We start from the raw sequence: 24699 nt of genomic DNA on the forward strand, positions 1-24699 counted from the left end.
TGCTCAGCGGGGAGCCTGCTTCTCCCTCTCCCTCTGCCCCTCCCCTCACTTATGTTCTAATAAAATCTTACAAAACACAAAAACCCAAAACGCTCAATTCCATTGCAGTGGTCTCCATTACAGCAGAGCTGACCAGGCTGCCCTTGCATGGCAGATCATGGCACTTCCCTCACTACCTAGCGGGTGATTACAAGTTCTTCTGTGGCTTTTTGCTCAGTGAAATCCAGACCCACAAGCACACACATGCAATGTTTATGTTAATTCAAGATTTACTATAAAAATGAAAACAACAGAAATGATGTGCAAGATGATCCCATGAACACCCAGTTAACCACGAGTCCCAGAGAGAAGTGGGAAAGGCAGCAGGGTGGCCCCTCTCCCAGCCCCACAAGGCAGCACCCATAACAGTCCTCAAAAAAAAAAAAAAAAAAAAAGGCAGGAAAGCATCATCTGCTGAAACGGGGACTTCAAAGGGAAGCTCTTCTTATAACCCAAATGGGTGTGCTTCCTGGTACTGCCAAGGGTGGCAGGACTTGTCACCTGTCTCCCTGAGCTTTAATGGCAAACCTGTCCGGTGATAGAACAGCTGTCTGCTCAACACCATCTCTGAAAAAAAGTTGGTTGGGAGACTAAAGAGGAAAAAAAATGCAGCCCCCCTGATCTGTAGGGATGGGAAGAGGGGCCGTCAGGGATTAGAAATCATTCCCTTGGTGGAAAGGCAATGAATAAGCCCTGAGGTCAGTTCTGGGAGAGAAAACATCTCAACTTCCTTTTAGTTGAGAGACACGCAGAGCTGCTCCCTGAAGCTCTTCCCTGCCTCCACACACCCGGGGGCGCTACTGATCTCTAATTCTGCTTCAGGGTCCGCTGTGGACCTCTCACACCTGTCAAGGGTGCTTGCTGGTGCAGACCCCATCCTGGTCCCTGAGTACAGGGGGAGAGACAAGTGTGGAAGCGGCAGGAATCATGGGCCCTGGAGTGGGGGAGGCAAGCGGAATGGGTGGGCTTGCAGGAGGTAGATGGCCTGCAAGAATTTTCCAATTCATAGATGGAGAGTTGCGGAGGGGAGGGTATTCTGAAAGACACCCCCCGCCAAAGTCTGCGAGGAGAGAGGCTTCTGTCTCTGACTCAGGAAGGGGAGGGGCTCTCGATGTTGCCACGCTGCACTTGGTCTGGCACTTCCTCCTTCGGCTCCAAATCAAAGTTCTGTGGACAAGGTTGCAGGTGAGGCCTGCCCTGTGCCTGCCCCGGTAGTTCTGACAGTTCTAGGGGCCGCATGCATGATGAGCGTGTGTTGCCCACAACGGCCAGAAGGAGCCACTCTACTGGCTTATGTTCTGCATTCCTCTGCAGAGAAGCTGTTTTCTTTGTCCCGTCCAACATTTCCACCTGACCTACCTCAAGCTCCTGCAAAACCTCGTCCATGAAGTCCCGGGAGTTGTGTTTGTAAGACACAGCTAATCGAATCGCATCATTGAAGAGCTAGGGGTAAGGTGGAGGTGGTGGGAAGGAAGACATGGCAGTGGGTCCCAGCACCGTCCCCGCCGTACGTTCACACAACACTCCACCCCTAAACCAAGCAAGGTCACCCCTCAATTCACCTTCTCTCAATGTACTTCTCGCCAAGCCCAGGCCCATCATCTCCCCCACTGTCAGAACAAACCACGACCCCTTCCTACCACCACTCGCTCTGGATTGCCCACTCATGGCCCCTACAGCAATTCCTGTCCTCTCCTCCATCCCTGCAGCCAGCCCTTCTCTTTGCAGCTTCCCTGGTCCCTTGGCCACTTGGCCTATCCTAACCTCTGCAGTCCACCATTACCTTCACGACATTGGTACCATCAGCAGCTGAGACAAAGTAGAGGGGAAGGGAGAACTTCCTGGCAAAATTGAAGCTCTTTTGGGTCACCTTTATGTCTGCTGTAGAGAGAAGGTAGGACACTGACCTGTCCATCAAGGGAAAGGGAGAGGGTTTTGCAGGGTGGGTCACTGGAAAGTGACCCAGAAAATGGGACAGGCAGGGGCAATCAGGGGACATGTCCTAGAAAGAGTTCATTTAACAGGGATCTGTGTCTTGGGAAGAGGGAAGACTGGCTCAGTTGGCATCTTTACTGGAAAGAGATCGATGGCAAGCAAACAAGGGCTGTATTTTGGGAAGGACAGATCGCTGAAGGTTTACTGCCCCAGGAATGGAGGAGGAAATGTGTGGTGGTGGGTCCCCCAGATGCAGGGATGGCCCCACCATCAATTTTATTGGCCACCACGATGCATGGGATCTCTGGCCTGAACTCCCGAAGCTCTGTATACCAAGTGCTCAGGTTCTTGTAGGTCACTTTCCTCTGCACATCAAACACCTGCAATGAACAGAGGAAGGGAAACAGCTCAGGTACATCAGTATCTGCACACCACCCACACCTGACACACACACAAGCAGGTGAGTGGCCCTGTGCCTGCCCTTCTCAGGGAAGCCCCCAAAACCTCCAGACCCCAAAGTTGCTTTGAAAATGTTTATTCCTTTTTTGTTATCTTGCCATCTAATCCTGTGTACCGATTTTAACCAAGATGTATCATTGTACTAATCAATATAGTCTGTTGCAAACTGTACATTTTTTGGTTTTTTTCTTAGTCTATTATTTTTATTGCTTAAACTTTGTCTTGAAATTCCTTTGTGGGGCACCTGGGTGGTTCAGTCGGTTGAGCATCCGACTCTTGGTTTTGCCTCAGGTCATGATCTTCAGGTCATGAGATCAAGCACTGTATTGGGCTCTGTGCTTAGTGGGGAGGGTACTTGAGATTCTCTTCCTCTGCCCTTCCCTTCTCCACTGCACATACATGCTCTCTAAAATAAATATATATTTTTAAAAAATTCCTTTGTCATAATTTCAAATGCCTCTAAAATTTCCCTGTAGTTACTATCAACGGACTTTTTTAAATAAAGATCTTATTTATTTGAAAGAGAGAGAGAGAGAGCAGGGGGAGAGGGAAAGAGAGAAACTCAAGCAGACCCCACGCTGACCACAAGCCTGACAAGAGGCTCGATCCCATGACCCTGAGATCATGACCTGAGCTGAAATCACTAGTCAGATGCTCAACTGACTGAGCCACCCAGGCGCCCACTATCGATGTACTTTTAATTTTAAACCTTTGTTTAATCTCTTGTTCATTTTGTATTTCAAACCTTTTAAAAGTCATTTGTATCTATTATTATTTAGAGGTGGTTGACATCTTTATTGCTTTGGAGGTGGGGGGCAGGTGCTCAGGAGCTCTTGGTGGGGCGGGCCCGCTTCCTCTTCACCATCACGGGATTCGGGCCGCGCAGGACGGCCCCTGACTCTGCAAGCGGCAGCCACGTGCACATCTGGTTGGTACTTGTTCTTGCAGACCCTGTGTCTGATGCTGCCGGGGGTGGCCTGGGCATTCTTGTTGACGGCGGTCCACACGCAGGAGGTGCAGGTTTTCACTGGCCGGATCTCTGCTCCACGACCACCTCTACACCTGTCTTCAGCTGCTAGCTCCACGCTCAGTCTTGAGGTGAATCGGACCAGTGAGGGAAGGAGTTGCGAGCCCTCAGTGCTCTATGCCTGCTTGTTCCTTCTGATCAGGAAGCTGGAGTAGTTCTGTGCCACCATCCACTGCAGGCGAATGCACATGGCAGCAGCTCCTCTCACTGCCACGGCCGGAGTTGGAAAGACTACCTTTTACTATTTTGTAGCTTGTAATTTGATTCACATTTTACGATTTATAGTTTTTACCTATTTTAAAATATTAGCAATAAGCATGAGCACTGCAGATGTGCTCTAAGGGCAGGGGAGGCCAGGAGTCCTGAGATGCTTAGAATTACTGCTGCAGGGATAGGTCCCTCAAACCCCTGGCAGGAGCTCCTCAAAGGCCAGCCTCCTGCTTCCAAGCCATTCTCTGGGATGGACTCACAGGCCCAAACTGCCCCAGCACAACCGTTGGTCAAGGCGGACAACCCTGTAACGTGCTGGAACGGCTATTCTTCCTTCTGAACCACCCAGCCTTTCATGGGAGCGAATGGACCTCACCCAGCGCCAGGGGCTTGCTGTGCATGGCAGTGGGTGTGGGTCATCAGCTGTCACAGCTGAGGCAGCAGGAGGTCCACCTGGGAGCCTCTTCCACGGTACACACAGGTCCCAATTCAACAAATGACCATGATGTCTTGAATCCCCAGCAAAGACTTCTTACAAACACAGTTGTAATGAATCCTGTGGAATCTGCTTCACACCAGGCTGCCTCCCGTGATCACCATCAGTCACGTTCCATCCAGGTCTGATTTCCTGAGCTAGCTCTCCTTGTTTTGAGAGCTAAGGAAGAGCTGGCGGGGATGAGGAGCACCCCGACCGGGGTTTCGAAGTGGAGCTCCCTCTGGGACTGTCAGATCCCCGTATGGGCACCACAAGGTGAGCACTTTCTACCTGCCAGGCCCCATGCAGCAGGCAGCTGCGGAGACAGTCACGTACGGATGCTGGCAGGAAAGACACCCCCAGGCCTCAGAAGAGGGTCGGATGGAGCCAATGGACAGGTATCAGAGGCAGGAGGAGGCTACTCCCAGGGAGAGAGTGGCGGTAAGCTCAGAGCTCCAAATGCCAGTGCAGAACTGAAACAGACATGGCTGGGCTCCCCCTCTCCTCTTCTCCAGGGTCAGAGATGTTGACTATGTGAACCTCCAGCTGAAACTGCTGGCCTGCATTGCCCCCAGGGCCTTACCCAGTCACCTTCTCGTTCTTTCCTCTGACAGGTACTAAGAATACTACAATTAGGAAAATTTCAAAAGATTTTGTGCTAAGGGATAGCTGAGCCTGTGAATGTAGCCAGGGCTCCGGGCAGAAGGCCCTATGGACACAGGCTTGCACGGCTCCCCTGTGTTTCTCTAGTTCTCCCTCAGGTCCTCTTACGGCACTTCTACCCTGTGGCTATGGGGAGCCCCCAAGGGCTGTGCTCTAGACGGCACAGAGGGGAGGGGCTGGTTTGGGAGCAGCCGGTGACGGCTGAGGGGCCTCGGGACCCTGTCAGCGTGGCGGCTCCCCCCAGGGAAGGACTATGTTTGCCTCTTAGATGCCATGCCTGATGCCGAGGCCCTGGGTATGCTCCACCCCCTGGATGGGGGTTCCTCATCCAGCCCCACTGGAAGAGAAGCTCACCCGGCGTGTTGTCACTCAGAAACCTCCCCAGGCTGTCCTGATCCCCTGTCCCCCAGTACACAGCCTTGGTGAGGAGGGCTGGTCAGGAGCACTGCTGGGTCCCCCCTCAAGCTTGCCTAGACTCTGTTCACTGCCCAGCTGGTTTCATACCATGATGCAGGCGTGGGCCTTGTGGTAGTAGGAGGCGTGCATGCTCTGGAACCGCTCCTGGCCAGCTGTGTCCCAAAAGTCTGCAACATGAACACAACTCTGACTGTCTGATGCAGCCAGAGGGCAGAGAGACCCAGACACCCTGAGCATCTCTGCACAGATCTCTGTGTGCGGAAACACAACATGTGGGGAGGACAGGGAGAAACAAAGACCACACGGCTCGCAGGTGTGCGTCATCAGGACACAACACACCTGGGTGTGCCATGGGAGGTCTGTGTACGTGTGTGTGCATGGGAGTGGGTAAGAGGGAAACACATGGCCAGGCCAGGAGGAAGGAGAATGCAGACAGGAAGTCCCAAAAGGGAGAAAGCAGGTTTCCCCGTTCTCCTGCCCACAAGATGCAGGGCCTTCCAAGGTCAAAACCAGGCTGACTTCCCACGTGTGTTGACCACAGACGGCAGACACAGCCAGGCAGGATGCGTGGCCTAGCCAAGCAGGAGGTGGTGACGTCACAGAAAGTCAAAACCTTTTGTGGAAGATAATACTCAGACCACAGTTGTTATTTCTTTACACTGGCTAAATTAGAATACCAGGTCAGAAAGCTGGAACTGTGTGCCTCCTCCCCCCTTCCCTGGGCTCTGGGCTCCCAGGCTCCTCCCTACCACCCCTATTCTCTGCTGGGGGTCTCATTTCCTTCCTGTCTGACTCTCTCCCACTGACTTCCCTCCTCTCCCCTCTCCTCCCCCTTGAGAGTCCATGGGCCGGCCTTGTGCTGCTCACCCACAAGGACAGTCTTGCCGTCCACCGTGGCCGTGTGCTTGTACAGGGTCAGGGCGTACGTGGACAGCTGCTGTGGCCGACTGCATTCAGGTTAAGGAACAGAGATGAAAAAAAGGAAGGCAGGGAAGGTGCTTGGGGTGGGGACACAGGTGTGATGAAACTGGCCCTCTCCTTTTCTTTCTGGAGTTCTTCATACTTTAAATTGAATGAATGTTGCAGACAGAGGGCCAGCTTCAAAGATCACTGGCACAAACTCCATGGACAGGTGAGCGGCAGGAGAAGCTGGGGTGTGTCCTGGCCATCTAAGTACTAGGGACAACACGGAATGGAATTTTACGAGAAGCCGTCATCAACAGCATCATGTAGTTGGAAAATGCAACCGTGGGTGACCCAGTCCCTTCATGGATGGGGCTCTTGCAGGCCAGAGAGGAAACCCAGCCTTAGGTGGCATGTGACCATTCCAGGGAAAAAAGCCTCCAGAAGCCAGACAGCTGAGAAACTGTTTATGAACTGTGTGTGAAACCCTGACAGAAAGTCTGGGAAATGAGACGTCCTGACACTGCAAGGTGCAGAGTGGTCGGACCAGCAAGCTGGCAGGAGGTGAGCGGGCGGGCACAAAGGGACTCGTGATGTGAGGTGAAGCAAGACATACTCAGACCCCACCGAGGGGGAGGCTCAGGGGAGGGAGTGGGGTCGCTCCAGGGTTCTTTTCTGCCATGGTTCTCAGTAGATTCACCTGGGAAGATTTTTAAAACCATCCCTGGGGCGCCTGGGTGGCACAGCGGTTAAGCGTCTGCCTTCGGCTCAGGGCGTGATCCTGGTGCTCTGGGATCGAGCCCCACATCAGGCTCCTCCGCTAGGAGCCTGCTTCTTCCTCTCCCACTCCCCCTGCTTGTGTTCCTTCTCTCGCTGGCTGTCTCTCTCTGCCAAATAAACAAATAAAATCTTAAAAAAAAAAAATAAATAAAACCATCCCGGTTGCCAGGGAGTGTCTCACTCCAAACCTAGACAATATGGACAACCCACGGCAGGAGGGAGCGGGTCCTGTTTTATGAAGTTCATTCATACCAGAGAACTGTAAAATGTCAGCCCAAGTTTTGAGGTCAGAGAGGTTACCAGAGCTTGTAAGGAGGAGGTGGCATTTGAATCCAGGCATATGACCAGGTGCTATTAGCCATTCTACTGTCTTCCTGGTAGAAAGCAGATGCAGATATGAGTAAGCACATGTAACTGATGCTGCCAGATGGTAGGAAACAAGCATGAAGGAAACCTGTGCGTTCACTCACCTATCCCTCCTCCCTGGACCACTGCAGCAAAGGGGTGAACAGTGAGGTTGAGTTGGCGTGAGGGGGGAAGGGCCACAGGAACAAGGAACACTGCAAACCTTGAAGGATACAATCCATCCATGAGAAACCTCTCCATAAGTCTGTAAGGACAGTGTGCAGGGCGGTCAGGTTCACCCTCCAACCTCCCCTCCTCCTCGCCCCACAGCATCACCCCTGTCCAGGCGGACAGCCTAGGGCCACCTGTGACGCCCTCCCTCATTCACTGCACAGCCAGAGTTTCCTTTTAGGACAATGCTCAGGAACTGCCCACCTACTCTCTTCATGACTCCCCTTAAGCTCCTGGCACCCCTGAGCTGTAACACTGATCCAGCGCTCACAGCTTGCTTTGCCTGAGGGCAGGGACTCCACCTTGCTCCTTTCTGGGCACCACGACAGACAGCTGGGCACTAATATTAGTTGAAGAAATAAAGACCTGTTTTTGGAGTGCTGCCATATATCTACACTGGAGAAGTCTGTGTGAACCACAAAGTCAACAAATCTAAAAGTGAGTTTCTTTAACCCACGAACCCTGTCCCTGGCTCTGAATGGGGGCATCACCCCATTCTCCAAGCCTGGAACCTGGAATTGGAATTACTAGCCCCTGAGAACAGAACAGCCTATGTGACTACATGTATACACAACAGTCCATGTGAGGGCCTCTGACCCACTGTTTCTGCCTCTGCATAGTGCTGACAAACACAGCTGCTCCTGCTTCTTCCTGGGAAACTGATGCCGGGGGGAGGGGGGACTGTGGCTTCCGCCCAAAAACCATTTCCCTAATATTCTGCAGGTCCTACAGGGCTTTGCTCAAATGTCACCTGAGCAATGAGACCTTCCCTGATGATCTAATTTGTAACAGGCAAGTTCTATCTCACCTTGTACTCGATCTCTGCCCTGAGGGTAATCACAACAGAAATATTCAGTATTTTACTTATCGACAGTCTATTCTGCTCAACCAGAATGGGATGCCCATGAAAGCAGTTTATGAAATTTTAGTTTGTTGCTGCATACCAGTGCCCAGGACAAAGAACATCTAGACTATAACCACCATGCAAACACATAAGAAAAACTGTAGCCCTAATGGGGAGCTTAGATTTCCACCCTTTGAGAACATAACGAGTGCCTCAACAGCAGTACCGAGCTGCGCTGGGGTCAAAGAAGGCCACACAGGGAGCTAGAACTTTCTATCGTACCAGATGGCAATGAGACCCCTGCCCCCACTGCATGGTGCCTGTGGAGACCACAAGGGCTGTCTCTCCCCCTTCTTCTGCTGAAGCAATACCACAGGGAGGCAACTATAACAGAAGGGTTAGATGAGATCCAGAGTCTCATAACATGATATTCAAAATGTCCAAGTTTCAACCAAAAATAATTTATTGTGTTAAGAATCAGGAAGATCTCAAAACAAATGAAAAAAGACAATCAATAGAAGCTTTTAGAGCCGCTGTCATAAGTGGACAAGTAAGTATGGGCGCCTGGGTGGCACAGTCAATGAAGTGGCCAACTCTCGGTTTCGGCTCAGGTTGTGATCTAGGGTCGTGACATGAAGCCCCGCACTGGGCTCTGTGCTCAGTGCTCAGCATGAAGTCTGCTTGGAGTTTCTCTCTTCCTCTCTCTCTGCACTGGCCCCCTGCACTGTGTGCATGCATGCTCTCTAATAAATAAATATTTTTAAAAAATAAATAAATGAACAACTACAATGTGCTTGAAATAAATGAAAATACAGAAAGTTTTAATAATGGGCCAATTCCTAAAAGCACAAATAAGCAAAACTAACGTAATATGAAACAGATCATTTGAATAGCCCTAGTATTATAAATCTCTAGGCCCAGAGGGTTTCAGGGTAGAATTCTACCAAACACTGTTAAGAATTAATATCAATTTTGCACAACCTCTTCCAGAGAAGAGAAGAAGAGGGAATTCATTTTATGAAGTCAGTTTATCCTGATATCAAAACCTGTCAAAGACAGTACAGAAAAGGAGAAACAACCCTACAGACCAATACCCCTCATGAATATAGACACACAGCACGAACAAAACACTAGCAAACAGAACTTGGGAATACGTAACAGAAGCTGTACACCATGACCAAGCGCGATGTACTTCAGGTGCAAGGTCAGGGTCAGGGCTAGGGTCAGGGTCAGGGCTAGGGTCGGGGTCAGGGCTAGGGTCAGGGTCAGGGCTAGGGTCAGGGTCAGGGCTAGGGTCAGGGTTAGGGTCAGGGCTAGGGTCAGGGTCAGGGCTAGGGTCAGGGTCAGGGCTAGGGTCAGGGTCAGGGCTAGGGTCAGGGTCAGGGTCAGGGTCAGGTTTAGGATAGTGTAATCTATCATACTAACTGGCTAACGAGGAAAAGTCACAGGATCATATCAATCAAGTGAGAAATACATCTGAAAAATATAACACCCATTCACAATAAGACACACAAACAGATAGGAATAGAGAGGAACTAGTACGCTGAAAAATACAAAATACTGGTGAAAAATATTAAAGAAGGGCTGAATACATGTTTATGGACTTAAAGCTCAATATAAAAACGATGTCGATTCTCCCAAAAGTGATATACAGATATACACAATGCCTACTAAAATTCCAGATGTTTTATAGGGTATTGTCAAGATTATGCAAAGTTTATGTATACAGGCAAAGGGATTAGGAAAGCTAAAATAAACTTGAAAACGAATATAATGGGAAGAATCATTCTATCCAACTTTAAGACTTGCTATGGCTCCCTTCATCAAGACTGTGGCACTGGAAGAGGGACAGACACATAGATGAATGGAACAAAAGAAAGAATCCAGAAATAGCCTCACAGAAGTAGAGCCAACTGATTTTTACCAGTTTTGCAAAAGCAATTTGATGGAGGAATGACAGCCTTTTCAACAGACGATGCCAACTGAATATCTATAAAGAAAAAAATAAACTTTTACCCTAAACCCTCATACCTTAAACAAAAGATGGTTCAAAACTGATCACAGACTTAAGTATAAAATGTAAAAACAGAAAACTTTTAGAAGAAAACATAGGAAAAAGATCCTTTGGAGCCAGGGCTTGGCGAAGATCAACGCCATGACTTTGGTAACACCAAAAGCATGATCTGTAAAAGAAACAAGTGGCAAAGTGGACTTCATGAAAAGTAAACCCTTCTGCTTCATGAGAAAGCCTGTCATAAGACGGGGAAGACAAGCTCTCGATGGGAAGAACATGTCTGCAAAGAGCACATCCAACAAAGACCAGTTCCTGGGAAAATAAAAGAATCACCAAAACTTTACAGTTAAAAATAACTCAATTAGAAAATGCACAGAAGACACGAAGAGACATTTAACCAAAGAGCAAATAAGCCAAGGAGAAGGTGTTCCACGTCACCAAGCACCTGGGAAATAGAAACCGAGACCACGATGAACGATCATTACACGCCTGTCACAACAGCTAGGATAAAAAATAGCAACAACCCTAAATGTTGGCAAGGGTACAGGAAAATCATGTCTTTCATACATTGCTGGTGGGAAAACAGACATTCTAGAAAAAAAATCTGAGTGTCTTAACAAATGAAACATATACTCACTATATGATCAAGCCAGGAAATGAAAACTCATGTCCATACAAAAACCCACACACGTGTTCACAGCAGTTTCATGTGTAATAGCCAAGACCCAGAATCAACTGAAATGTCACGTAACGGGTAACTGGAACATTCTAGAAAACCACACTGTGGCCATCTACACCATGGAATACTACTCAGCAACAAAAAGGAACAAAGTATTGATAGTGCAACAACCTGGATGGGTCTTAAGGGTACTGTGTGGAGTGAAAAAGGTCACAGGCTGTATAATTCCACTTACACAATGTTGCCAAGATGACACGATTGTAGAGATGGAGAACGGACTGGTGCTTACCGGGGTTAATGGTGGTGGGAAGTGGGGTGGCATGGGTGTGACCAGAAATGGGAAGCATGACCAAAGTTTTGTACCTTGATTCTGATGATGGTTACAGAAATCTGCACTTGTGATAAAATGACAGAGAATCATCCATGCGCAGAAGCGACACCAACGTGCTGACTTTGGTGTTGCTCTACAGTTACCTAAGTGCTGCCGCTGGGGCAGCTGGACGAACGGTGCACAAGCCCTCTCCGCACTCACTCTTTGCAACATCCTGTGAATCTGTATTACTTCAAAATGAAAAGTTAAGGAAAAAAAGCAAACAAAAACCACACAGACAGGGAGAAGATCTATGCAATGCCAACAACTGACAAGAATTAATATACAGAAAATATAAACAGCTCTGGTAAGAGAACACACGGACAACCCGAGTACCAAGAATACGAACAGATGAATGGATAACAAATATATAAAAAGATGCTCTGTGTTTTAATTTAATGATTTAATAATTTTAATACAAATTAAAACAAAATGAAGGAGCATTCACATCCCTGTAGACGGGCAAAATTCAGAAAGTCATGTGACACCAAATGCTGGGGATTTTGTGGAGCACAGAAAGTCTTATACTGCGCTGGAAGCAGTGTAAATGCACCCTAACTATTTTGGAGAGCAATTTGGGTACCCTGATGTTGGAACTATTCCCCCCAGGCCTCGTGTGCACCCAGGCGGCAGGCACAGAAATGCTCACTGCAGTACTGGGCTTAGTATCATAACGAGGGTAACATCATAAATGTTCTTCAACAGAAGAACAGACAAATAATTTTAGTACAAACTTGTTAAAACAAATTTACTGATTGCTTACCACTTGCCAGACACTGTGCTAGGCGCCAGGACATAACACTGAACAAAACAGGTGAAGAGCCCTGTCTTCATGGAGCTTACACCGTAGTGGAAGAGGACAGACCACAAACAAGCCCTTAAAATACGTGCCACCACATGCGCAGTCACTGCAGTGAGGACAAAGGCATCACTACGGTTCAGCGGGGTTGAGAACTCTCGTCAATCAATGGTGTCCAAGCAACTGAATATCTGTATGGGAAAAAATGAACCTTGAGGCTGTTAATGAAATGGTGGAGCAGAAAGTTCTAGGGGGTCAACGCCCAACTGATATTTCCAGTAAACTGGAAAAATGGATCAGAACCAACCATTTCCTAACCCTGGAACCTGACTGGACACACGGCAAGCAGGAGGGCACTACATGAAAGCAGAGGGCTGATCCCAGAGGGAAGAGCAACACACGCCAAGCAGCTGCCGCCACCCGCTCCTCGGGACCGCTGCACTCACCTCGCGGCCTGTGCTCCAAGTGTCAGGCTCGGGTCAGGGGTGGCAGTAGAAATACTGCCCTCAAAAAGTCTGGGTTGCACGTTTTGCACATGTAGGTCTCAGCTCTCTCAGGATTCAGGGTAACCTTGCTGGCATCCACTGGAGATTTCAAGGGCTAGGAACACCTTTGCTTTTCTTTCCTTTTTTGGAGCCAGAGACTTAAGGAAATCTTTGTCAGGTCACTGTGGTATGACCACAGATAGTACAACAGAAACATAAGTGACCACAGTTCCTTCCACACAAGGAAGACACGCCTTGCAAAAATCATTTGGCAAAGTTACAAATCGGTAACTCTAGCCCCAAACAAGCAGAAATCAGCAATTCCTGAGGAGTAGGGGGTCCGATTTCTAAAGTTACCACATTAAAATACTCAGAATGCCTAATTCTCACTAAAAAAATGCCAAAGCAAACAAAGAAATGAGAGGATATGGCCCATTCTCACACACAAATAAAGAATTGGACAGAAACAATCCCAGAAAAAATATGGACGTTGTAATTAGCTTAAATAATAACAGCTAAAGAATTAAAGAAGTAAAAGGAATCAGGAAATGATGTATGAACAAAATGAGAATATTAATACAGAGATAGAAATTATGAAAAGGAACCCAAAAAAACTTCTGGATCTGAAAAGCACATTAATTAAAATGAAAAAAACAAAACAAAACCGTCTCTAGAGGGTTTCAACAACATACTTGAGCAGGCAGAAGAAAGGATCAGCAAACTTGAGATAAGGCAATTGAAACTACCCATTGGAGAAGCTGGAAGAAAAAAAAAATTGAAAATGAATGGGGCCTAAGGAACGTGTGGGGCAACATAATGCATACTAACATATGCATCATAAAGAAAAGAGAGAGATTTGAAAAAATAATGCCTAAAAACTTCCCAAACTTGGGGTATCTGGATGGCTCAGTTGATTGGGCGTCCAACTCTTGATTTCGGCTCAGGTCATGATCTCAGGGTTATGAGATTGAGCCCCACATCAGGCTCTGTGCTCAGCGTGGAGTCCGCTGTCCCTCTCCCACCCCCTCTGCCCCTTTCCCCGTGCGCACGCATACACATGTGCGCACAGGCTCTCTCTCTCAAATAAATAAATCTTTAAAAACAAAACCAAACAAACAAACTTCCCAAACTTGATGCAAGACATGAGGACACACACCTAGCAAGCTTAATAAACTCCAAGCAGGATAAACCCAGAGATCCACACTGAGACACAGCCTAGGCAAACTGCTGAAACCTAAAGATAATACCCTCACCAAGACAGACAAGCACTTTCTCATCAGACACCACTAAAGCCAGAAGGCAGGGGGATGACACATTTAAAAAGCTGTCAACCAGGATTTCTACACCCAGCAAATGACTCTTCAAGAATGAAGTTAGGACATCCCAGATAAACACAGCCGAGGAGGCTCATTACCAGCGGACCTGCCCTGTAAGAAATGCTCAGGGGAGTCTTTTTTAGGTTAAAATGAAAGGACGTTAGAGACGGTAATCTGAAGCTGTATGAAGAAGTAAAGATCTTCAGTAAAGGTAGCTACATAGTAAGTATAAAAGCCAGTATTCTTGTACTTTTGGTTCGTAACTCCCCTTTTTCTATATGATTTAAAAGGCAAATACATAAAACAATAATTATAAATCTATGTTAATGAGCACTTAATGTATAAAGATGCAGTCTGTGCCGAGACAAAACAAAGGTGTGGGATGAAGACATCTAGGAGCAGAGTTTGTGTCCTGTTATAACAAATTGGTATTATTCAAATAGCTTGTTATAAGTTTAAGATGTTAATTGTAATCTTGAAGGTAACCACTAAGAAACAATTAAAGAATTATACAAAAAAGGAAGAAGAGAATCAAAATAGCACACTTCAAAAAATCAAAAACCAAATAGGCAGTAGTGAAGTAATTGAGGAAAAAAAGACAGAAAACAAATAGCTAAATGGCAGAAATAAGTCCTTCTTTACTGATTATTACTTTCAGTATCATTGTTTCAAATGTCAATGGATAAAACTCTCCCATTAGAGATGAGAGACTGGCAGAATACATTAAAATACATGATCCACGTATGCGCTATCTTTAAGGGACTCACTTTAGATACAAAGTCACAAAAAGATTGAAAATAAAAGAGGAAGATTATCCACGCAAACAGTATCCAAAAAGGAGCTGGGGCAGCTCTACTACAGTCAGACAAAACAAACTTTCAGTCACAAGTTACGAAAGAAAGGATATTACACATTGATAAACGTTTCAATCTATCAAGAATATATAAAAGTGATGAGCATACATGCACCCGAAACAGAGCCCCAAAGAAAGGAAGCAAACACCGACAGAAGGAAAGGGAGCTGCACAAGAACGCACAGATTTCAAACCCACCGTCAGTAACGCGCAGACCGACTGACACAGACCAGTAAGGGCACCAAGAACTCGTATGGCACTAACACCGGTCAGGCCTAACAGACGTACAGGGAACACATGCTTCTCAAGTGAACACAGGTGAGAGCGTAAAGCAAGTCGTAATAAAACTAAAAAGACTGAGATCATACCAAGTATCTTTTCCAAAAAAAATGGAATGACACCAGAAATGCATAACAGAGGGAAAACCAGAAAGTTCACAACTGTGTGTAAATTAAACAACACAGTATTAAACAACCAATGGGTCAAAGAAGAAATCACAAGGACCTTTAGAAAATGCTTTGAGATGAGTGAAAATGAAAACACAGCAAACCAAAACTTAAGGATGAAACCAAAGATGTGCCCAGAGCCAATATTACAGCTATAAGCATATACCTCAGAAATGAAGACCTTAAATCGTAACAAATACACACCTCGAGGTACTGGACACGAAGAGCACAGTGAACACAAGCTCGTGAGGGGAGCTAGTAATGAAGACTTTAGTGGAGACAAAACAGAGGCTACAAAGACCAGGGAGAACACCGATGAAACAAAACGTCAGCTCTCTGAAAAGATCAACAAAGCAACAAACCTTTAGCTAGGCCAAGGGAAGAGAGAGGAGACACGCGTGATCAAAATCAGAACTGAAATTGTGGACACGAACATCAATTTGGCAGAAACAAAAAGCATTAGAACAGAACAGCATGAACGACTGTATGCCAACAAACCGGACAATCTAGATGAAATGCACACACGTCTAGAAATATGCAAACTGCCAAACAGATTTAAGACGCAGAAGAAAACCTGAATAGATCAATACCAAGTAAGGGGTAATCAAAACCTCCCATAAAGAAAAGCCCAGGACTAGGTAGCTTCACTGGAAAGTTCTACCAAGCCTTTAATGAACGAACATCAATACTTCTCAAACTCGTCCAAAAAACTGAAGAGGAGGCGACATTTCCTAATTCTTTCTATGAAGCCAACATTACCCTGATTCCAAAGGCAGACAATGTTGTACAAGCAAACTGTATCTCCAAATATAGATGTCAAAATCTTCAACACAATAATAGCAAACCGAGTTCATACTAAAAGGGTTATACACCATGACCAAGGGAGATTTAAAGGGTGGTTCAATTTCAGAAAATTAATCAAACACATCATATTGACAGACCAAAAGGAAAACCCTACATACTCATCTCAATAAATACACAAAAAGCATTTGACAAAACCAACACCATCCCATGACAAAAACCCTCAACGAACTAGCAGAAGGTAGTTTCCTCAACGGGATAAAGGCCATATATGAAAACACAATTAACCTCATACTCAGCTGTGAAAGAATGAAAGCCTGCTCCTCACGTGTCTGACCAGCGTGACCACCCTGCTCACACTGAGTCTGGACATTCAGATAAGAACCCGAGCTTGGGATGCCCGCCCCAAGTCCCTACTTTGCTTTTCCTTGGCACCTTTTAAAATAACCACTTAAGGGGGCATGCCTGGCTGGCTCAGTCAGTAGAGCATGTGACTCTTAATCTCAGGGTCGTGAGTTCAAGCCCCGTGAGCCTACTTAAGGAAATAAGCAAATTAAAAAAATGAAATAAATAACCACTTAGATTTGAGCCTGCAAATAGTTAGTGACCTCCACCCCAACCACCCTGTAAGTCCTGCTTGTGAACCAGGATGGAAGACTGCTCTTGCCTGGCGCACTTCCCTCCCACTTCTGGGATCTGAAAGTAATGAATCTTGGGACTTGACCTCCTTCGTGTGGGTATACTGAGAGTGCACCTTCAGTCAAAACAACCCCAAGGTTTTCACTTCTGCAGAGTGGGTGCTCAGATGCTGAGGGAACTACCTGCTGGCCCTGTGTGGGTGGGTCCTGTTCCTCATCCATCAGGGACCTGCATACTCTTAATTCAATACACCAGCTACAAGAAGCCCTCAACACAAGCCCCTAGGCGAGAAAAGCAAATTAAAGGCATCCAAATTGGAAAGATGGAAGTAAAATTATTTCTCTTCAAAGATAACATAATTTTATACATAGAAAAGTCTAGTCTAAAGAATCCATCAAAAAAGTAATAGAGCTAATAAATTCAGCAAAGTTGCAAGATATAAAATCCACACACAAAACTAAATTGTATTTCTATACACTGGCAATGAGCAATATGGAAAGGAAATTTAACCAAGACGACGTAACACTTGTACACTAAAACTATATAACACTGCTGAAAGAAATTAAACAAGACCTAAATAAATGGAAAGACATCAGTGTGCATGGATTTGAAGGCTTACTGTTGTGAGGTAGATAATTTTACCGAAAGCAATCCACAGATTCAATGCAATCCCTAACCAAATTCCAACGACATTTTTGCAGAAATAAAAGAACACATCCCAAAATTCATACAGAATTTCAAGGGATCCCAAGTAGCCCAATCTTGTGAAAGAATAACAAAATCGAGGAACTCACATTTCCCTGAGGTCAAAACTTCATTCAAAGCTATAATAATCAAAACAGTATGGTACTGGCATAAATATGGACATACCAGCTGAACAGACAGCTCAGAAAGAAGCCCTCACATATATGGTCAGTTGATTTCTGACAAGTTGCCAAAGACCATTCAATGGGAGAAGAGTCTCTTAAATGATGCTGGGAAAAATGGGATATTCCCATGCCAAAGAATGAAGGTGGGCACCATGACCCTCACACCATATACAAAAGTTACCTCAAAACGGATCAAAGACCTAAACTTAAGAGCTGAAACAAAAACTTTTAGAAAAAAACATAGGATCAAATCTTCATGATTCTCTCATAAGAACAGATACATAGACCAATGGAACAGAATAGAGAGCCCAGAAAAAGGCCCACACATGTATGGTCAAATACGTGACCACGGAGCCAAGAATATTCAAGGGAGAAAGGATGGTCTCTTCCATAAGTGGTGCTAAGAAAAATAGAAATCCACTGACAAAAGAATGAAACTGGATTTCTTATACTATTCACCAAAAATTAACTCAAAACGAGTTAAAGACTTTTTTCAAACTGCAAAACGATCACCAAAAGCCTAGTTAACATCCATCACCACACACAGCTACAGAATTTTTTTTTTTTTTAAAGATTTTACTTATTTATTTGAGAGACAGAGAGCACAAGTTGGGTGAGGGTCAGAGGGAGAAGCAGACCCCCCGCTAAGCAGGGAGCCCAATATGGGATTCGATCCCGGGGCTCCAGGATCATGACCTGAGGCGAAGGCAGATGCTTAATGACTGAGCCACCCAGGCGCCCCAGAATTTTTTTTTCTTGTGATGAGAACTTCCAGATTACTCTCTTAGCGGCTTTCAGATATGCAGTACAGTGTTATTAACTATAGTCACCTGGTCATACATGACATCCCTTTGACTTATTCATTTTAAACTGGAAGTTTGTACCTTTGACACCCTTCACCCCTGCCACTACCCATCACCACTGGCAGCCACCAATCTGTTGTATCTATGAGCTTGCATCTTTTTTTTTCTTTTAGATTCCACATATATGTAAGATCATACAGTATTTGTCTTTCTCTGACTTATTTCACTTAGAATAATGCCCTTAAGGTCCATCCACATTGTCGCAAATGGCAAGATTTCCTTCTTTTTAAATGGTCCAGTAATATTCCAAGGCACAGAGACATGAGAAGTGTTGGTCAAAGGGTACACTTGTTGTAAGACGGGTAAGTTCTGAGGGTCTAGCGTACAGCACAGTGACTACAGTTAACAACACTGCCTCATATACTTGAGAGAGTAAATCCTCAGTGTCTTTATCACACACATCAGGCTCCTCTGCTATGAGCCTGCTTCTTCCTCTCCCACTCCCCCTGCTTGTGTTCCCTCTCTCGCTAGCTGTCTCTATCTCTGTCAAATAAATAAATAAAATATTTAAAAAAAAAAAAAAGAAATTTTTCAGACTTGGCACTCCTCTGCTCAAACCACCCCATGTTTTTCCACTTCTTTCAGTCCAAACCCTGCTCCGAGCCCAAGTCCCACCCCAACTCTTCTGTTCGCTCGCTTCTCTCCCATTGCCTTCCCACTGCTCCCCCTGTTCCAGCCACTAGTCAAGTCCCTCTAGCTGAAACGCTCCTCCCCACACATGGCTTGTTCCCCTGCCTTCTTCAAACCTTTGCTCAAATGTCACCTTCAGAAACAGGCCTGCCCTAACCATTCTCCTTAGACTACAACTGCGCATTTCCCCCACATATTAAGGGCCACTCCTTATCTGTCTATAAATTGAATACATTCTAGCCATGATTTTGTATTTCTAAGATTTAAACTGTAGCTTCCCTTGTAGAAGGGTGGTAGATTCTGTTTATAATTGAAAAGAAACAGCATCCATATTATAAAGAAAATACACCACTTTCTTACGTGGAAGTAGGAAAATCACCCAATGAAATTACCATCACCAGAGGTTCCGAGGGCCCTGAGACAGAGCTGTGCTCAGACACTGCCTTGAGAGATCATGTGCTCATGAAGTGAAGGAGTAAAGAAGAGTTCAAGAGACTCATCTCAGCAGAGTGGGCCGTGAAAGGGTGATGGTCCCTACCCTCCTGTCCCAGAAGCATGTTCAGTATCATAGACGCTAGGCCCCTCTCTGGAGGCCCCTTCCACCAGGCATCCAGCCCATAGCCTCCTGGCCCTTGGGGATAACAAGGCATGGGACAGGGGTCAGGCTGTGTACTTCCCCTCCTACTAATCTCCCCTATTTGGCTCCAGTCTTCGCTTATCCCACACAGCCGTAGCAGAGGGTGCCTCTTTGCACAATGGGGGACAGTGACCAAGGGGAAAGCGACATCCTAAAAGCCATCACCCAAAAAATGCAATGCATCTGGAGCTAACCATTCTGTTTTTGAACAAAGATTTGTATTTATTTATTTTCTTCATCAGGTCAAACTAGTGGCAGATGGGAAGATAAAACTAAGACCCACTGAAGACCTACCACGTGTCAAATCTTGGGCTAGTCACTTAGGAAACATTGTAAAGTAAGCCCTGTTCTCCTTCCACCCCCCACCCACCCCACACACAAAGGGAGACCAGGAGCTTAAGTGGTTGAGTCAGGGGGCAAACCATATCTGGAGTTAACCTCTCTTAAAGAGCAAATAAAGAAAGGCCATGTTTTGTTATTAAGCAGGGGGAGCATCTGGGTTAAAAGAAATCTTTAAGAAAGGCAGGGGCGCCTGGGTGGTTCAGTCCATTAAGCATCTGCCTTTGGCTCAGGTCATGATCCCAGGGTCCCGGGATCAAGCCCTGCAGCCGGCTCCCTGCTCAGCGGGGAGCCTGCTTCTCCCTCTGCCTCTCCCTCTGCTCGTGCTCTCTCTCTCTCAAATAAATAAATAAGATCTTAAAAAAAAACCATAAAAGAAAGGCAAGGCCCCAAATAGCCTGAAGCTCCCCCGCCCACGAGGGGACAATGGCTTCTTGAGTTGCAGAAAGAGAAGCTACAGTGGGAGCATGGGCTCCTCTCAGTACTGGTCAGCAATGCCCACAGGTACAGAAAACATAAAGACAATGTATGGAGGACTGGCAGGGTCTCCACATGACATGCTTATAAGTGGGCACACAGAGAGGAGCTCTTACTGACCACCCAGAGCAGGGTCTAGGTGACCCTGGCAATACTCAGCACTTGTAGAGTGAATGTCCATGAAAGTGGACCTAGGCCAGATAATCAGATCATGAGCTGGCCAGGTCAGATGTCGTTAGGGGAGAACATCTTGTAGTAGCATCCACTCAGGAAGGGGGTACGTGCAGGAGTGAAGGCAGTGAGAGAGCTAGGTCATTAGAACCCATCCTCAACAAAGGCTTGGGGGGCCAGAAACACAGACACAAAGAGGAAATGGAATCAAGAGGCAAGAATCTGCTACATGAGAAACAACAGCACCTCAGAGAAAGCCTGGTGCTTCTGCCCCACAGCCCTGCTTGTCTCCAGATGCTGTGGCTGTAGAGGTCAATGCTGTGGCACTCTTTGAGTCCTGCTAACCTCCGGATTCTTACTTTTTGTTGTCCGAAGCGAGGCTTGTAAGAAACCAGCACTGAACTTAGGGTTGGGCAGTGCTGAGGAAGCAGGCAGACCACCTTGGACCTCACAGCAAGCTATGCTCTCCAAAGCCCCCCTCTGCTCTTCATCTGCCTGCCAATCCTGCTGTTTGCTGAGAAACACTACGCTTCACTGGGAAACAGGGTGCTCTTTCCTGTGCAATCTCCCCAAAGTGCAACACTCACTCTCATTTTCCTTGTACAGACATGTTGTTGCAGATGGTCAAAGCAGCCGTAAAACACTAAACTAGATCTGCAGTGTGTGCATATGGGGTGGGGCAGAGAGAATGTGAATTCACGAAGATGGCCTAAAAACCAGCAAAGCCCCTGGAATCAGTGATGAAGCTTGATGACAAGGTGGATCTGGAGCACCTGGGAGACAGGACTCAAGCAGATGTCTGGTCTACCCTCCTGCTGTGAAGGCAGAAAGGGTCAGGTGCCAGCACTGCAGAGCCCCCTTCAACTCTCCAGGTGGGGAGTCCCAAACTGTGCACATGGCCAGGAGAGTCAGTTAAGAGTCAGCCAGTCTCCAGGCTGACCATAGTCAGTCCTCATGTCCTTCCACTCTGCTTCATCTTGGGGAGTTCCTTCAAGAAGGCATACGCACTATCTCCAATCAATCTGTCATCGGTATCCACTCGCACTCGCAGGCTCTCGGGCCACACAGAACACGCAGGACCCCTCAGCTCTCACTGCCTCACCCTGGACTGCTTCAGTAGTCTCCAGGGTGACCCGTCCCACATCTGCTGCCAAGACTCTTGGAGAAAGCTCTATTTACTCGGTCCTTATGACTTGCTCCCCCTCCCCCCCCACACCTGGGCTCCAGCTAAGACTACTCCCTTATCGCCCCTATAGAAGCCATGCTCCTCGGTCACCCCGACCTGCTCTGGGCCTGGTCTTTCTTCCCTCATCTCCCAACATACTTGGACTTGCCCACAGCGCTGTCCCCTAAGCAGATGATCTTCACATTGTCATCAGCATCGTATTTCTCTTGGTCCAGCTCACAGGGTTGGGCTTTGTCGCTGGCCATTGGCTCCTGGCTGTTCAGCCCGGGGTAGCTGCGTGCGTGTGGGGTCTTGTCGTTGTCTGGGAAGATCAAGAAGAGGCTATTGTTAAAGAGATGAGAAGTTTCCTCGATCATATCTACTTTCTCTCTTCCTGGACAAGAGAGAGAAGGAGCTGATGAGAGACAGGCCCAAGGACACACTTCCATCCTTCTCTATTCACTACCAACCTGGCTGCCACTTGCTGAACTGTGAGGTTGTAATCTTGTCCCCACCCAAATCCTCCCTGGGTGCTTTACTCTATGTCATCTCCTTACTGCAGCTATGTTCAGGGCCACACCTTCCACTCCCACCTGGAAAGACAGTATTTTACAAGTTGTACACGGGCAAGCTTTCTCACCAGTAAAACAGGACAAAAAAACAATCAGTGTGACACAGAGACAGTGCCCTGTAGGCCCGAGCTCTTATCACTGAATGACAGAGCACACAGCCAAAGACGTCTGATGTGATCATCCACCTCATGCCTCCACCCCCCTTCACTTTTCACCCTGCTGCAATCGGTAGCTGTCTCTTTCTCGCTCAGTGTGGGCGTCTCAAGACCCTCTCCTCTAGGCTTACTTCGATCTCTACTAGTTTCAAGTAACTCCTAAATAGTGATGATGCCAAATCCATACCCCCACCGAGACTGCTTCCCTTGGCAGCAGACTCAGGCAACTGCCTGCCAGACCTGGACTAGTAGATTCTGCCACACACGGACAAAGAACAAGTGAAAAACAAATACTTAATTCTTTCCCATCCCAAACACCAGTCCTTACAGTCCTTGTCTGTACAAGACATCACCAGCCACCCAGTGCCAACACCTAGCTGTGACATCATCTCTAGCTGTGTTCTTCTCTTCTCACTGCCAAACAGAACTTTTCAAACTGTACTAGGAAGGAGCAATAGTACAGCTTCTGAGCCAATGAGGCACATAGAAATGATGCCTTCAGGCTCCTAGAGTATTCACCATGGGCAGACCTTGTGCCGGGTTCAGAGGAAAGGAGACACAATGTTGGCAAGAGCTAGGACAGGGGTGGGCACACCGTCGGGGTGGAAACTGCCAACAGGACCCAGAGTTCCCTGACTGTACCACTGCTCAGGTAGGGACTGAGCTTTGCTTACCCAGGTACCCTCAGTCTCATGACCAGTGCCTGGGAAGTGGCAGATGCTTGGTGAGCATAGCGAGGGGCTGCCCCTTCCGCCTCCCCCCTGGAGCAGGGTGACCTGTTCGAAGCCAAGACATTTAACGGCTGTCGCTGTCCTCACTATTCACTGGGTAAGCTCTCTTCATGCAACCAACATTTTTTGGGCACCCAACACATCTGGGAAGCAAACTTCCGCGTCAGGCTGGACTGCCTCGCCCCCACACCGATGCGCGAACCCAACGACCCGTACTTCTCCCGCCCAGGGCCCAAGCATGGTGGATCCCAACGCTGGACCTGCCACCTGCGGGAAACGAGGTACAACCCCAGACTCCGCTGATGGGCCCACCTGCGGCCAGCCACTTCCCAGTCGGCGCCCGTCCCTCCCCACCCCGGACCCCCTTCCGCCCCGGTCCCCGTCCCGCCCTGGTCCGGCTCCGCCCCTGTCCCGCCTCGGACCCCACGGGCCAGCCGGGGCTCACTCGGCGCCGCACTCCGCTTCCGGCTGGGTCCGCGTCCTCGCAGCTGCTACGCAACCGCGCAAGGACCCGGAGGAGGGCTGCCCGGCCGGAGGCCTGAAGGACCCCTCCGGAGCGCGGGCTGTCTAGCGCGGTGCCTGGAGGGAGTGCTGCATGTGCCCGCGCTCTCCCGGGGCTGGGTCGGGCTTGTTGGTCGCAGGGCCCGCGGCTGGGGGTCGGGGCGGGAGTGTGTGGGGCGGGGGCACGGGTAAATGCAGCTGGCTTGTGTTTTCCTTTTTGGTGTAGGAATTTGTGGCAAACCAAGTAGTTTGTGGCTTTTTCATTTCTTCTTTATCAAAATATTTAGAAATCCCATACTTGAAAGAAAGATGCCTCAATTATCAGTGGCATTATGAAGCAAAGACTAAAAGTAAACATGGAAAGTGTAAAAACAAATTTGCATTTGTTTGTTTGAATAGCTTGCTGCTGATTATGTCCTCATCAAGCACGCCAAGTCCAAGTCCCGTGCTGCATTATTTCGTTGTCACTTTCCGTTTTGTTAACTAGCCGAGACTCTCTAACTTTTACAATGTGCTGTCTTGCTGGGTCACTGTGTCCTACATCTGAAAATCTCTATATGAAGTACTAAAGCACGACAAAAAATTACAGCAGCACCATTTTGATTAGTCCAAATGTTTTCAAGTTTGGAAATAAATCTTGAGTCAGTGAAAGGAAGTTTAAGACATAGAAAACACATAGGAAATGACTGAAGTGAGTCCTTCCTTCTCATTTACATTAGAAATTACTTCTAACGTAAATGAGCGGATGTCTCCAGTTAAAGGCAGAGCTTGGCAGGATGGTTTAAAAGACAAGATCCAGCTGCATTCTGTCTACAGTAACTTCACTTGAGACCCAGTGACACAAAGAGGTTTAAAGTGA

The 24699-nt window shown here is 47.3% G+C and overlaps 1 protein-coding gene across 5 annotated transcripts; it reads right to left on the minus strand.

Annotated features, from left to right (window-relative positions):
- RABL2B (RAB, member of RAS oncogene family like 2B) lies at nt 1-23840 on the minus strand. 5 transcript variants are annotated; one of them, XM_034643991.1, is made up of 9 exons: nt 23762-23840; nt 22041-22203; nt 7489-7518; nt 6093-6172; nt 5313-5392; nt 2243-2354; nt 1823-1917; nt 1399-1482; nt 3-1206 (listed from the first exon to the last, which is right to left on the minus strand). In XM_034643991.1, the coding sequence occupies exons 2-9, from the start codon at nt 22145-22147 to the stop codon at nt 1129-1131; spliced, it is 666 nt and encodes a 221-aa protein (XP_034499882.1). In that variant the 5' UTR covers nt 22148-22203; nt 23762-23840; the 3' UTR covers nt 3-1128. The 5 variants fall into 5 exon arrangements, 4 of the variants coding, with proteins under 4 accessions (XP_034499880.1, XP_034499879.1, XP_034499882.1 ...); XM_034643990.1 differs by having other exon boundaries at nt 4-1206; nt 1823-1920; XM_034643989.1 differs by lacking the exon at nt 6093-6172 and having other exon boundaries at nt 1-1206; nt 7379-7518.
- Between the last annotated feature and the right edge of the window lie 859 nt (nt 23841-24699).

Source organism: Ailuropoda melanoleuca, chromosome 15 (assembly GCF_002007445.2).
Source record: "Ailuropoda melanoleuca isolate Jingjing chromosome 15, ASM200744v2, whole genome shotgun sequence".
NCBI classification, from domain to species: Eukaryota; Metazoa; Chordata; class Mammalia; order Carnivora; family Ursidae; genus Ailuropoda; species Ailuropoda melanoleuca.